A 14,750-nucleotide genomic window follows, 5' to 3' on the forward strand; every position below is an offset into this window, starting at 1 on the left:
CCATCTCTTAGCATTATACTCTGAGTTGTGTGGCTATTTGTCGACGTGATATGTTTATCACTGACACCAAAAAATTGATTACTGATTGGAGGATAAATTGCTTTTAAAGAGAATCTGTATGGTTAAAATCGCACAAAAGTAAACATACCAGTGCGTTAGGGGACATCTCCTATTCCCCTCTTTCACAATTTCGACGCTCCCCGCCGCATTAAAAGTAGTCAAAAACAGTTTTAAAAAGTTTGTTTATAAACAAAATGGCCACCAAAACCAGAAGTAGGTTGATGTACAGTATGTCAACACATACAAAATACATCATTACACAAGGAGGCTGTATACAGCCTTCCTTTTGAATCTCAAGAGATCATTTGTGTGTTTACCTTCTTCCCCCTGCAGCTATCATCCACTGAAGAGTGACAGGCTGATTGTTTCTTTCTGCAGACAGCTCTGTGTCTGTAATTCCTCAGTATGTGACAGCCAAGCCAGCTCAGAGGACGATTTATCCAGCTTGTAAAAGGCAGGCAGCTCTCTTCTCTCACTGACAAGAGAGCAGAGAGGCTACCTAATGTAAATAACACACGGAAGTGTGCATAGAGGGGCCTGGAGGGGGATGGGGGCGTGTATAACAGATCAACAACACTGAAGAGTTGGTAGCCTTCCAGACACAGGGCGACAAATCTGACGGGATAAAGATAAGTTGATTTATTATAGAGACGGTGATAGTAGAAAGTGCTGCAGTAAGCCAGAGCACATTAGAATAGGTTGTAGGATAGTAGAAAAAAGGATGACATTTTTGTTAGTCTCTTTAAGTATTTTTTACTTAGTTTGTGGAACTGACTGAAACATTTATCACACGCTCCATAGAGTTAAGTGAAAGATGAATTGCTTTTAAGCATTTTTATTGTGTTCCATGCTGCATTATCGATATGTTGATTTAAAATAAAATTGATTAGTGTTAATATATTAGGAAAATGCTAGGGTCTTTTTGTGCGCTTTTTTCCCTGGCGGATTAACACTAAAAGGCAAACGAGTATTCTAACATTTCCCCATTCTACCCCCCCCCCCCAAAAAAAACCAACAACAACAACAAAAAGCAAAAGTTTTATTTCCCATTGACTATGCTACTTTGTGTCTAGACAGGAAACTGAAATTCTCACAACTGGGGCACAGAACAGCAAATATTTATTAATTTAAAGCCCAATTTAAAAATTACAATTAGTTCATAACGCTTATTACAAATTACACATATTAGTGGGTCAAATTAATTCAACATTGTAATTGCTCTAAATCAAAACAAAATAGGAAATAAAAGCATTTTTGGCTTATCACAGAACCCAAGTTAGGCACATTAGTAGTATTGCAACCCAGTTTATTTGTTACTTCGTTTTGAGTAGCTAAACACAATGAAGTGGCTCCTTCCAATGCTATTGAAAATGTAAGGCTCAATTTCACCACATAGTCCAATGTCAATAAAACAAACATTATGATGGGCAGTGCTATGACTGAGAAATAACTTCTGAAAAGGGCAAGACGTTTTCTTACCGTTTTGTTTTTAGTTTTCACTCTCCGCGGCATGATCTTTCCATCATCCGCGGGCATTGCCTGTGTGATAACAGCCTGTAGAGAAGTATCAAGTGGGGGACATCAGAAAACTTGGGATTATTAGTATGTTATGTCCCAAATTTCTGTGTGACCCCAAACAAGCACACACACAAAAAAAGACATGCTCCAAAGCGATCTGCATTAGGTGGAACAGTGAGGCAGAAGGTTGATTTAACAGACACGTGAATCTTCTTGTACTTGGTACAATGAGTCAGCCATGAAGAACATACATATTTTCCCAGACACTGAATTATCCAACAACAAGTAATGAGCATGAACGCCACACAGATGGTCATCCATAGGTACCATGCAGGGTTGATCAACGCAGCAATTTACAAAATCCATTATACAGTTGTGTTCAAAATTATTCAACCCCCACTGAAATTGAGTGATTTGGCCAGTTTGACATTGATTTTGATCATTTCAGTCATCTTGTTTACAATTAAATCAAAGAGGCACTTGTTAGTCAGACAAATATAACATAACATTTATAATGAAATAACCACAAATGTCTTTTCTGTGCTCACATCATTATCAGTTTTATTCAACCCCCAAGTGACAATCATTCTTAGTACAACATCCTTTTCCAGTTATAAAAGCTTTTAAACGTGAAGTATAGCTTGACACAAGTGTCTTGCAGCGATCTACGGGTATCTTAGCCCATTCTTCATGGGCAAAAGCCTCCAGTTCAGTCAGATTCTTAGGTTTGCGCGCTGCAACTGCTTTCTTTAAGTCCCACCAGAGGTTCTCAATCGGATTTAAGTCTAATGACTGCAATGGCCACTCCAGCCTGTTCCAGCCTTTAATCTGCAACCATGCTCTAGTGGACTTGGAGGTATGCTTGGGATGATTGTCCTGTTGAAAGATCCAACGTTTCCCAAGCCTCAGGTTTGTGATGGACTGCATCACATTTTCATCCAATATCTCCTGGTACTGAAGAGAATTCATGGCACCTTGCACATGCTGAAGCTTCCCTGTACCTGCAGAAGCAAAACAGCCCCAAAGCATGATTAACCCCTCGCCATGCTTCACAGTAGGCAAGGTGTTCTTTTCTTCATAGGCCTTGTTCTTCCTCCTCCAAACATAGCATTGATCCATGGGCCCAAACAGTTCTAATTTTGTTTCATCAGTCCACAGAACACTACCACAAATGTTTTGGGATAGTGTTCTGTGGACTGTGTGGACTGATGAAACAAAGATATGACGAAAAGAACACCTTGCCTACTGTGAAGCATGGCAGGGGGTCAATCTTGCTTTGGGCTGTTTTGCTTCTGCAGGTACAGGGAAGCTTCAGCGTGTCTCTTCAGTACCAGGAGATATTGGATAAAAACGTGATGCAGTCCATCACAAACCTGAGGCTTGGGAGATGTTGGACCTTTCAACAGGACAATGATCCCAAGCATACCTCCAAGTCCACTAGAGTATAGTTGCAGATTAACCTCCTTAGCGGTAAACCCGTGCTGGACACGGGGTAAGCCGCTGCGGAGGATTGCTCAGGCCCCGCTGGGCAGATTTGCATAATTTTTTTTTATACACGCAGCTAGCACTTTGCTAGCTGCGTGTTAGTTACGATCGCCGCCGATTCGCCGCTACCCACCGCGTTAGAGGGTGCCTCCCCCCCCCCCCCCCGCTGCCTGGCCAATCAGTGGATCGGGACTCCATCTGACGTCACAACATCGATGGCGTCAGTGACGTCATCGCGCCCGTCGCCAGAGGCGATTGGAGTGGGTGGTAGGATGCCGCTGCTCAGCGGCTATCATGTAGCTAGCGCTAGGCTAGCTACAGGATTAAAACATTTTTTTTTTTAAAACAGTGCTGCGCTGCCTCTCTGGCAAATTTAATTGACCGCCAGGGAGGTTAAAGGCTCTAACATTTTGGAGTGGCCATCGCAGTCACCAGACTTAAATCCGATTGAGAACCTCTGGTGAGACTTAAAGAAAGCAGTTGCAGCACGCAAGCCTAAGAATGTGACTGAAATGGAGGCTTTTGCCCATGAACCGTTGCCCCAGTCCAAGAGAGCTCTGGATCAGGTTTTCATCCAGGATGTCTCTGTACATTGCTGCCTACATCTTTCCCTTTATCCTGACTAGTCTCCCAGTTCCTGCCACTGATAAACATTCCCAAAGCATGATGTTGCCACCACCATGCTTCACTGTAGGGATGGTATTGGCCTTGTGATAAGCGGTGCCTGGTTTCCTCCAAATTTGACACCTGGCATTCAGGCTAGTGTCACCTACATTTTTCCATTAGATAATTGTTTTTTTCTGCTCTATAAGAGATGGATTACAGGAACCAGAATAATTCACAATTAAATTATAACAAATTAAAAGTTGACTATGAATGACCAGTAATGGATTTTAGTAAATGTGTAGGTTGTCAACCCTGCATGACCTCTCTGAAACACATCCCTGTAAAATAATAACTTTAGTTAAGTATAAATGAAAGTAGAAAATTACTGAATTCCTAGATTTTGGGAGCATAATATAGTGAAGTGTATAGAGAGAGTTATAGCCTATATACATTGAGCATCTATATAGCTGTATAGATTACAAGAGTGATCTACAGGAATGAAAACTGTTATATCTAGTCACACAATTGCAACACAAGAAGCACATCACATGAAGGAATTCTTTAATGGAAGAAATACTGTTAAAAGCATTAACCAAACAAGCTGCGTGATTGTTAGGGACTGATATCTCCAAAGTTTCATTCATATATTTTGTGTGCCAGAAATTGACTGGCTATCCATAAGGACCAGATGCACATCAATAAGGCATTACAATCAAATATGAAAACTGGATCTAGAGTTTTTAAGAAGGATCTTTCGCATCAATCTACTTTTTATTTTGCCATGACATTTAGCTGATTTATTGAAATGTTGTTCAAAGCATACTGGTAGCAGCCTAAAAAGATACACTGACTAGGTGTACTAGGTGTACTTACTGCATTATAGGCAGCCTTACATAAATGATTGAAAAATACACTTCTAACAACAGGGCTCTATAAGCTCTACAAGCATTCCATTACTTGAAGCCAATCCTACAGCAACTTTACTGTGTGCAAAACTGCACCTGCTGTAGCTCTGAGAAAAGTCAAATGATCTCTTAACCTCCTTGGTGGTGGTATTATCAAGCTATACTCGTGCTAGCCGCCAGGAGCTCAATGCAGTGTTTTTACTAACCTCCCGGGGGTCTAGGCACTGGTAGCCACTTCTCCTTCCTGTCCTCCAAGGCTCTGAATCACTCTGGTGGGATTGCAGTCAGTGATCTCATTACAGGATTACAGCACCACCGGGAGGACGGAGGGAAAACTGCAGCACTGGAGCCCAGAGAGGTGAGTGAGAGCAGGGGCTGCTGCAGGCATTCTGGTGCCATGATTTTTTTCCTAATTTTAGGGTCTAAAATGTGCTGAAAAGACCCTAAAATCTGGAAATAATCATACCGTCAGGGAGGATAAGCAGATCAGAAATATTGTGAAGGGATGGGGCAAGACCTCGAATTCAGTAAACAGAAGGTGATGGCGCTAGTCTACTTTAGGGGATCCAGTGGAAAACTCTTTAGGGAAATTCAGCAAACCTCAATGGGCGGACAGTACCCTCTCAGACTTCTAGGTTTCCAATAGGTTGTAGACACTACACTCACACTATCTGGCCAATCACACTTTGTGCTGTAAGAGGGTGCTGTGATTGGAGAACTGTTCCCTATGAGGTTTCCTGTTGGGTTCCCTTAAGTCAGGCATGGCCAAACTCGGCCCTCCAGCTGTTAAGGAACTACAAGTCCCACAATGCTTTTGCCTTTATGAGTCATGACTGTGGCTGTCAGACTCCTGCAATGCATTGTGGGACTTGTAGTTCTGTAACAGCTGGAGGGCCAAGTTTGCCCATGCTTGCCTTAAGTAGATTAGTGCCAAGGTGATTAATAGTCATTTTCAAATGTTGACATGACCAAGGTTTTATCAATTATCTGGGGACTAGCTATTGATATGAATATAACCAACTCATCTATATGATGTGAATGTTATACTCTGTAAAGTTCAAACCTTTATTTATGTATTTTTTGTGTGAAAGGAATGGCAGGTTTAAATTGGACCACCTGTAAGGGATATCCTCAGAATGTAGCAAAATACCTGCCCAATTCATGCTGCCAGTTGTAAACAATAATGATGTCATCTCCTGCAGGAGGCAACCTATTGCTACAGTGACCCACCCTAACTAGCAGAAGCTCCATGCCACTGTCTTGCCAGCCTCTCCTTCTAGTTTCTTTGGGTAGGCAGAACAGGATATTATAATTGTTTATAACTGCTAATTTTGAACGGAGAGGGACAAGGCTGCAGTGCCCAGATCTCTGTATCCAAACACTCTAGATAGGCAATCCAAGTCAGTTTTTTAAAGTAGTTACTGAACATTTTGACAAGTAGTTCTCACGAACGATAACATCAGATGACACAATTCTTTATAATGCACCATTTGAATTGGCCAGGATTCTGACAGGTGCCCAGACCATGTTTAAACAGAAAAAATATACATTCTATATAACTTTATGCGCAAATCAACGACCGAGCTATAAATGACCTTTCACTTTCTGTTTTCCCCAATTTCTTGCTGCCAAGTATCTTTAGGAAATAAAAGCATAATACTATCTAGCTTCCAGTTTTCAGATTAGCAGACATTGCAAGGGGAAGTCAAAAACAAACATACAAAAAATACTACTCCTTCAGTCTACAATCCGGCAACAAGCCTAAAAGCAGCACAAAGCAGCAGCCAGCACCATAAACCAAACATGGACACACATGGTGAGGAGGAAGGAATGGCCTTCTGCATGCGCTGACACTGAAGTATCACCTTCACCTTATTAAAACCTCATTCCAGGCACAAATATGTGCCTAGATTTCTGTAGGCACTGAATTGCAGAGCTTTTTTTGTCTGTTTAAGTGCATTGATTGGATGTTGTCAAAAAATAATTTGTTCACGGTTAGGAGACTAGACATTGGCAACTTCCTACAACACAGACTGGCAATACTACAAGCTGCAATATTACCAAAGAGATCAAGTCTGTGCTATCTTTTTATTCAGTCTGAATAGTAAAATTATGCAATCCAGGCATGTGCAGTAGCCACACCCACAGCTCTCTCAGTTATACTGAAAACAGCTCTCTCAGTTATACTAACTGCTCATGTGATCAAAGTTTCCAGACAAGATTTTAAGCAAAAGCTATGTACAAAAACATGTAACATTTGAGCACTTATTAAGCTACTATATGACATTCTTAAATGTGTGCCTGGAGATGTGCTTTAAATTTTTAAATGCCACGAGAAGGACAAGGAAACACATATGTACATGACTGTTGCTGTTCTTGTCACAGATGTACAATCTATGGTAGTAGGTTTCCTGTCAAAGGGCATTAAAGGCCATACGAGGTAAAACATGAGAATGACATACTCCGTCACTGAAAAAAAAGTGAATGCTGGATATCAGTACATGGTTTAGTAAATGAGTTTGAAATGAGAGCACAGGATCTGCTGACGATGATCACATCCAAACCCTAAGACGGATTTTACAGCGGAAACTTACAATCGATGTCACTAACCTCATCTATTGCTTTCTTATAGCTCTGAGCAAGGGAGAGACATTCAGCATCGAGGGAAGCAGAGCAGGTCAAGAGTAAGCCACAGGGAAGGAAGCAGGTTAGAAATACAAATGTTAGTTTGGTGCTTAACTGTATGTTAAGCTTTTCTAAGGGCAGAACACAGCCAGTGACTTGCACAATACTGCACACAGGACACAGTGCACATTTAGCTGAGCCAAAATTTCTGACACAGGGCAGATATACTGCATCAGGGCTCTCTCATACTACCAGTGTATAGATGTGTTCATGCATGCAGTGGTGATGCACTTTTTTTATATACGACTCATGAGCATCTGCGTCTTTCATTAACATTAAAATGTGTGGGGTGTGTGATGGACTTTTAAAAACACTATGCAAATGCATTTAAAGAGGAACTGTAACCAGGGATTGAACTTCATCCCAATCAATAGCTAATACCTCTTTTCCCATGAGAAATCTTTACCATTTCTCCAATAGATCATCAAGGACATCTGTATGGCTAATATTGTGGTCAAATCGCTCCCATGGTGTGAGGAAAGGGCCTAGGTCCTGACATCACACTGTGAGAGCCTTGTTGCATCGTATGAAATAACGGCTTTGAAATAACAGCTATAAAAAAAAAAAACCTTGCAACCTATTGCATTGTTAGGGGTGTGTGGTTTTTGATAAGGCAGTTGGTGATGTCGTTTTTTTTTTTTTTCATGTCTGCCAGTAGTAAAGATGATTACGTGCAGGCTGACTGTGGATCAAACAATATGAACAAATTACATGGCCAATATAAATTTCTTGATCTTTCTTTATATTGTTTAACTTCTCACTTTGCAATGTACGGATGTATTTTTCCCCCTTTTTGCTAAAGTTCCTCTTTAACAACAAACAGCATATACAAGAGCCCTTACTGGCAGTTTCTCGTGCTACTCTCCACTATTTACTCAATGCACTCTACGTTTGTTCTGTGTTTTTTTTTTTTTTTTTTTTTTTTTTTTTAACATCTAATCTTAACTATGAGCAATTCTTTTACCATATAACACACCAACATGCTAATTCACTTTGATGGCACACAATGAATTCTCAATAGTTTAATCTGCCTGTGGTGGGGTTTGAGGGCAGTGGTACCCCAATTAAATACAGATTATAGAATTAATGTTTTCTGCATACAAAGGAGCAAAGCTTTTAATAATCAGACACAATGGTGTAGTTGGCACACATAAATAATAGTACACTGTCATTTACATTAGCATTGCCTGGACAGGTGGAAGCTGGAAGTTGCATCAATACAGATGTTCAACCAAAAATATCTGACAAATTTACATAAATCTGGAGACATCAAGTTTTCCCTTTTTATTCAATGGGCCATTTGTCTACAGAAATCAACTTGCAAAATAGATCATGGGTTCTGCTATGAAGGCTTTTATGGTCTAAAAGTGGGTAGTATTTATGGTGGACCATGTCCATTATCCTGTGAAGTAGTTCTGCACCAATCTCATCCTTGACATAAATAAGTGGAAATCCAAAGCACTTTTGATAAGATGATTGTGTTATGTCCCTTTACTTGTAATTTTTCATTTCGGATAAGATGATATAATAAAGAATAGACTCCCGAAAGCTAATCTTATAACAAAATGTGTTATGCCAAGTAAAAACATTATGGCATTCAGTGCTCAATCTTTTCTGATGGCATGGAAACCCTGCTATTAGGGTCACTTTCCACTAGCAGTGGTGGCCATTTTCGATTCAGCCTCAGCTCCAGTTCTGCTGCACAACCACAGCACAAATCGCTAAACCATACCATGCATGGCTATAGGGATTCGGCTGCGGGCTGCAGCATGCTGTCCAGATTTGCACCTCAATGTGATCTGGACAGCAAGCCCATGTTCGGATAGGCAGCGTTTGCCCGCCCCTCTGGTCTGTGGGGAAACGCTGCAGATTTGTGCCGACTTTGGCAATAGTGGAAATAAAAAAGTTTGATCTTATTGCCACTTTTTTTTGTCTATTAATTTACCCTTTAAGATCACCATGTTAATAAAGGGAGGATCTGCTTTTTATGGTGCTGATCAGTGCTTTAATCGGCTACCCTAATTACCATGTCTGAAATGTTACCATTTTTTTTCTCAACATCTCAATTTATACACATTTGATTTTCATAAAAAAAAACAAACATAAATAATGTGATATAATGTAATAAATGTAATGTCCCATTTACAATTTGTAGCCCATTGTGTAATTTAAATAAACAGAAAATGCAAAGTTGCTATGTGGATAAATTGAGTACCCTTCTTCAGGAATCTAGCAATAGACTCAAGTACGTTGGACCAGGTGCAAATACTTAGAGCACTGCAACGACTGTAGAAGAAACCTGTCTTATCTAAAGTGTATCTATACTCATCCTGTTTACCTCCAGTTAATGGCTAAAAAGCACTATGTTTATAGGTACATCATGGCAAACCTAGGGGGGGGGGGGGGAAATCTCATACTTGACTAATAAAACAATCCCCCGCCACCCACCCACCCTTCCGTGTCCCTTTGAGTGCTGTTGCCAAGCTCCAAAGCTTTGGCGGCCCTGCCCCATCAACAAATGTGGCACTGCACTGCCTGCACTTTGCACTATGTATACTGATACTGTTATACAATGCATACAGTATACATTAGCACAATAACCACCTGAAAGCTAGTCCACTAGTAATGGATGATACCCAAAGCTTTTTTTTTTTTTTTGAGTTCTTTGCCAAGTTGAACCAAAATAATCTGGACAACAATTTCTAAACCTTTAACTATTTGAAGATACCGGTAAATAATATATTATTTCACAAGTACCGGCACAAAGCTTATTCATAAAATAAACGACTTCTTTTATCATAAAGACTAAATTGAACTAAATGTGTCTCATAAAATGGTATAAGCTCTCCAGCTGTTTGTATTCAATTCATTAATAATTGCTTAACAATCTGAATTATAGAAAGAGCCTCTTGTGATCTGTGCTGAAATGCAGACCTACCAAGGAAGTCTATTGTAAAGCAAAGCACAGGCAGAGTTCATGTAACCTAATTCACAAACCTGCCATCAGTCAAATGTCCTTTAACAAAGGAAAAAAGTGTTACAGAACACAGCTCAGTAAAGAGATTAGTAAACACTGTAATTTGCAGAGTATGAAGCTATAATACTTAAGTTAGCAGTGCACTGTAAGAAGAGTATTTAAAGCACACAGGAACAGTGACTGAATACTTTATCAGACAAAGCAGCAAATAAGGCTTTTGGGGTAAATGAAAGCCTTAGTTTGGGTACACTTTTTATATAACTCCATTTAATTGAAATGCAACTATACATTACTAAAATACTTTGATTGTTCTGTCTCAAAGCTGCCTGTGTCATCCAGACTTCCATTATCAACAATTGCAAGTAATTTTTTCTACTCCTTGCACTACTAAACTCAGCCTCCGGCAGTGATATGGTCAATACCAAGGTGGGTGGGACTGTCTGGGGCCACCATATCCAATGGTTGTCAGCCAATAAGTGTAGATGTAGCAGGGACTGCAGTTGGCCCCACCCATCCATGACATCAATGGCATCAAAGCTGTGTTGGGGACATCTACTGGAGGAGAGGTACAGTCACCTGTACTCCTAGCTCTGAAGTTGTACATTTTACAGCACATTAAAACTTAATGGGACAGATTGTGATTGTGCCCTCCAAAGAATCTTGCACTTTTTTCATATCATGACTATAGTTTAGCATGAAGGATAAAATAAAGTATACTGTAATTTGATGTTATTTACCTCCATTCTCTACAAAGGGTTTCATAATTGTAAACCATTAAAACTGAAAATTGCTTAGAAGTAATAATAATAGAAACCATAGAATATAAACGACAGAAAAACAGAAGTTGAATTGAATTTACTAAATAGTCGCTTCAGTCCCCTCTCTGTAAAACTAAATAATAATAATATGCAAGGAGCAATAACATAATGTAGACAGAGGAGGTAATCGTTCTCAAAGGAGTAACTGCAGAAGCGTCATACGGCAATGTGCAACAATGGAAACACTTCTGCAGGAAATACAAGCTTTGCTTTGTTAGAACAGTTTAAAGCCTGAGCTAAATTTAAACTTTCACCAGACTATTCCCTACAGCCAAGTGCTTCAAAGCACTCCATAAGCACCTCTTCAATTCTGCCTATGGTATTGCCCAGTTACCCTGTAACCATGAAAAATACATCACCACTCCTCTGGACTTACCTGCTTAAGACCTATACTCTTTTTATGCCTTCCATTTACCTCCTACTCATGTACTATTTTATCTTCATTAAAACACTCTAGCGATTTCTTTAATCAATAGAACAAGTTCTTCAGTAAGCTCAGATATACACTAACACTATACACTTATACTATGCATTGCAGTCCAACCCCTTGTGATACCATTTTATGAGACTCTGACTGGTTCATTCACAATTTGTGCTCCTGTACCCCTTAAACACTAAATGCACCGTAGTTACACGTCTGCTATATTCCCTACAATACAAAGTAGAGGTACAAAAGTACAAGATGACAAAGGACAATATAAGTAAATAAACAAGAATACATAATATTATATTGGATAAAAGGTGAAAAAAGTTTACTATGAAGCAGGGCCGGGCCGAGGCATAGGCCGGAGAGGCTCCAGCCTCAGGGCGCAGTGTAGGAGGGGGCGCACAATTCATTCAACTGTCATTCCTAATTGTGTTTGAAGCAGAAAGAAATAAGAAAAGGGGATACATAGCAGTGACTGCAAGCCAGATAACTAGAGATTAAGGTGTTGGGGGGGTTGGGGGCCCTGGGGCACCTCTTAGTGTAATAGCAATCAGTGTGTGACGGCTGGGGTGGGAGGGATGGAGGGGCGCACTTTGGTGTCTCAGCCTTGGGTGCTGGAGGACCTTGTCCCGGCTCTGCTATGAAGCAAGCAGAACAAAACGAGTAACTCTAAAGGGCAAAGCAAGATTTTGAAATATGAATGACTTGCAGATAGTGGAAGGGACACCTAGTGGCTGAAAAGGATTATCGCAACAAACAAAGTATTTTCCATGATTTACTAAAACTTACAGCTGGTCTACTTGGCCGTGTCATATTATCTTCAGACTTTACATTAGGTCCATCAAGGGGCAGCACCGGCGATCCTTCAGGTTTATTGTTACCTGCTAAAACATTACATTACATCAGGACAAAATTGATTTTACACTTGCTTAAAACTGGTATTATATTGACTAGTATAACATTGATGCATATTAACCCAAATCTTTCTCTAAGCCATTGCAATTGCTTGAAGCTCATTGATATATGTACATAATAAACATAGCCAGCTAATGGCTACAGCTAACCTTTATTTTCTAACAAGATTTATCTGCCATGATGCATATATACCACTTTTCTTTTTGAACTTGCAATACATAAAATCAATGAACTCTTGCTGCAATTCATGCCAAAAACATTTTCCTTTTTTTAAGGGCTTGTTCACATGGGCATCTGCCCGACTTTTGGCGGCGTCACATTCGTCGGTGTTGTGTTCGGGCTTTCGGCAGCTTTCAGTTGCGGTCAGCGTTTTCGTCCAACCAGGGGGACATTAGCCGCAGTGGTTAACCGTCCCAGGACACTACATGTAGTGTCCAGGGTCGCCTTGAAAGCCAGGGAAAATCGGGATCTGAATGCCACGTTTATGCAAAAGGCCGGTAAAAGCCTGGTACAAACACTCCTATTCACTTGAATGGGAGTGTTTAACGCCGAGTCCTGAACGCCGTTGGTAAATGCGTGGTAGACGCCTATAAGATCAAGCCCTTATCCTAAAGGGCCACTTTGAAAGAAGACAACCATGGACCTGATGCAGTGGTCACCTGGTCCAGTGCTATTAATAGATCTGAGCAGTCTGGATTTGAATAACTCCAGGGATGAGGCTGTCTTTACTAGGTGTGGTAGGGAGTTCCATGACAGAAAGCTCTGTCTCCAGAGGTTTTGAAGTGCACTCTGGGGGTGACCAAGTTTATGGATCCTGCTGATTTGAGGTTGTGGTGCAGCTTCAGCAAGTCTTTCGTGTATCCAGGGCCCAAGTTGTGCAGTGATTTGAATGTCAGCAGTCCAATCTTGAAGAGTATTCTCCATTCTACTGGTAGCCAGTGCAGTGAGCGAAGGATTGGTGTAATGTGAGAGTGGCGAGGCTGGTTTGTTAGCAATCAGAAGCAGCAGAATTCTGCACTAATTGCAGGCGGAGCAGGTCCTTTTTGGGAAGGCCTGCATAAAGGGCATTGCAGTAGTCCAGCCGTGATGTGATGAATGCATGAACTAAGGTTGGAAGATCCTCTGGTGGAATCAGATGCTTAGTTTTTGCAATGTTCTTCAGATTAAAGTAGGAAGATTTGACTACGGATGAAATTTGGTTTCTGAAACTCATTTCCCAATCACACCAAGGCTGCGCAAAAGGTTGGAGCTGTTTATGTCTGAATTCCCAATTCTGATTGGTGTTGATTTAGGATAGAGATGTTTTGATGGCAAGCGCTGGCTTTGGACAAAAAGGACCTCAGTTTTGTTAGCATTCAGTTTCAACCAGTTATCATTCATCCACGCCTGTAGCTCGGCTAAGCAAGAATTTATTTTTGGAGTAGGATGTGTTCCACCAGGTTTGAAGGACAGGTATAGCTGTGTGTCATCGGCATAGCAGTGGTAAGTCAGGCCATGTTGTTGGATAATTTTACCAAGTGGTAACAGGTAGATTGCAAACAGCAGATGGGATAGGCTTGATCCTTGTGGAACTCCGAATTGTAGAGGTGCAGGGTTGGACATGATAGGTCCTAGTGCTATTCTTTGTGTTCTGTCAGTCAGGAATGATCTGAACCACTGGAGGACTGATCCACTGATGCCACAGTACTCCTGCAGTCTGTTGAGCAGGATTTCATGGTCAACTGTATCAAAAGCTGCTGAGAGATCCAACAGGATTAGGATGAAACATTCCCCTCTGTCCCTTGCCATTGACAGATCGTTGCAGACTTGGATGAGGGCTGTTTCACAGCTGTGGTGTTTCATAAAGCCAGATTGTAGAGGGTCCAGGATGTTGTTTGCTGAGACAGCCTTTTCAATAGATAGCCTTTTCAATAACTTTATCTAAGAAGGGGAGGTTGGAGACAGGTCTGTAGCTGCTCATTGCATCTGGATCCATGGAAGGTTTTTTAAGAAGGGGCTTGATGATTTCTTCTTTTAAAGAGGTAGGAAACCTCCCTGCTTGCAGAGAGCAATTTACCATCTCTATAATGTGTCTAGCTAGACTGTGGTAGAGGCATTTGATTGTGAGCCCCACTAAGGAGTAGTAAGTGACAAATAGTTCAGCATTGTCTGAAAAGTGCTGCAGAAGTAGGGACAGCGCTATAGGAAGGAGTAAAGCAACTATAACTATCCTACTGAAATATGTTACCTGCTCCATCAGACTTTACAGATAACAGGGAAGAGGGGTACTGAATCGTGCTCTTTAAAATAAAAAATGCACAATAGAAAATGAAAACAACTGAATTAATCAGCATACTTTCAACAAACTTGCTGAT

General features: G+C 40.8%; 1 protein-coding gene across 17 annotated transcripts in view; it reads right to left on the bottom strand.

Annotated features, from left to right (window-relative positions):
• TNIK (TRAF2 and NCK interacting kinase) overlaps window positions 1-14,750 on the bottom strand; it is a 458,011-nt gene that overhangs the window by 35,501 nt on the left and 407,760 nt on the right. For 14 of the 17 annotated variants that reach the window (XM_068281022.1, XM_068281018.1, XM_068281020.1 and 11 more), the window contains one exon: window positions 12,271-12,365. In XM_068281022.1, coding sequence (XP_068137123.1) covers window positions 12,271-12,365 — 95 coding nt within the window. The remainder of the gene's footprint in view (window positions 1-12,270; window positions 12,366-14,750) is intronic. The other 3 variants (XM_068281015.1, XM_068281032.1, XM_068281030.1) reach the window with 1 other exon arrangement.

Source organism: Hyperolius riggenbachi, chromosome 4 (assembly GCF_040937935.1).
Source record: "Hyperolius riggenbachi isolate aHypRig1 chromosome 4, aHypRig1.pri, whole genome shotgun sequence".
Lineage (NCBI taxonomy): Eukaryota > Metazoa > Chordata > Amphibia > Anura > Hyperoliidae > Hyperolius > Hyperolius riggenbachi.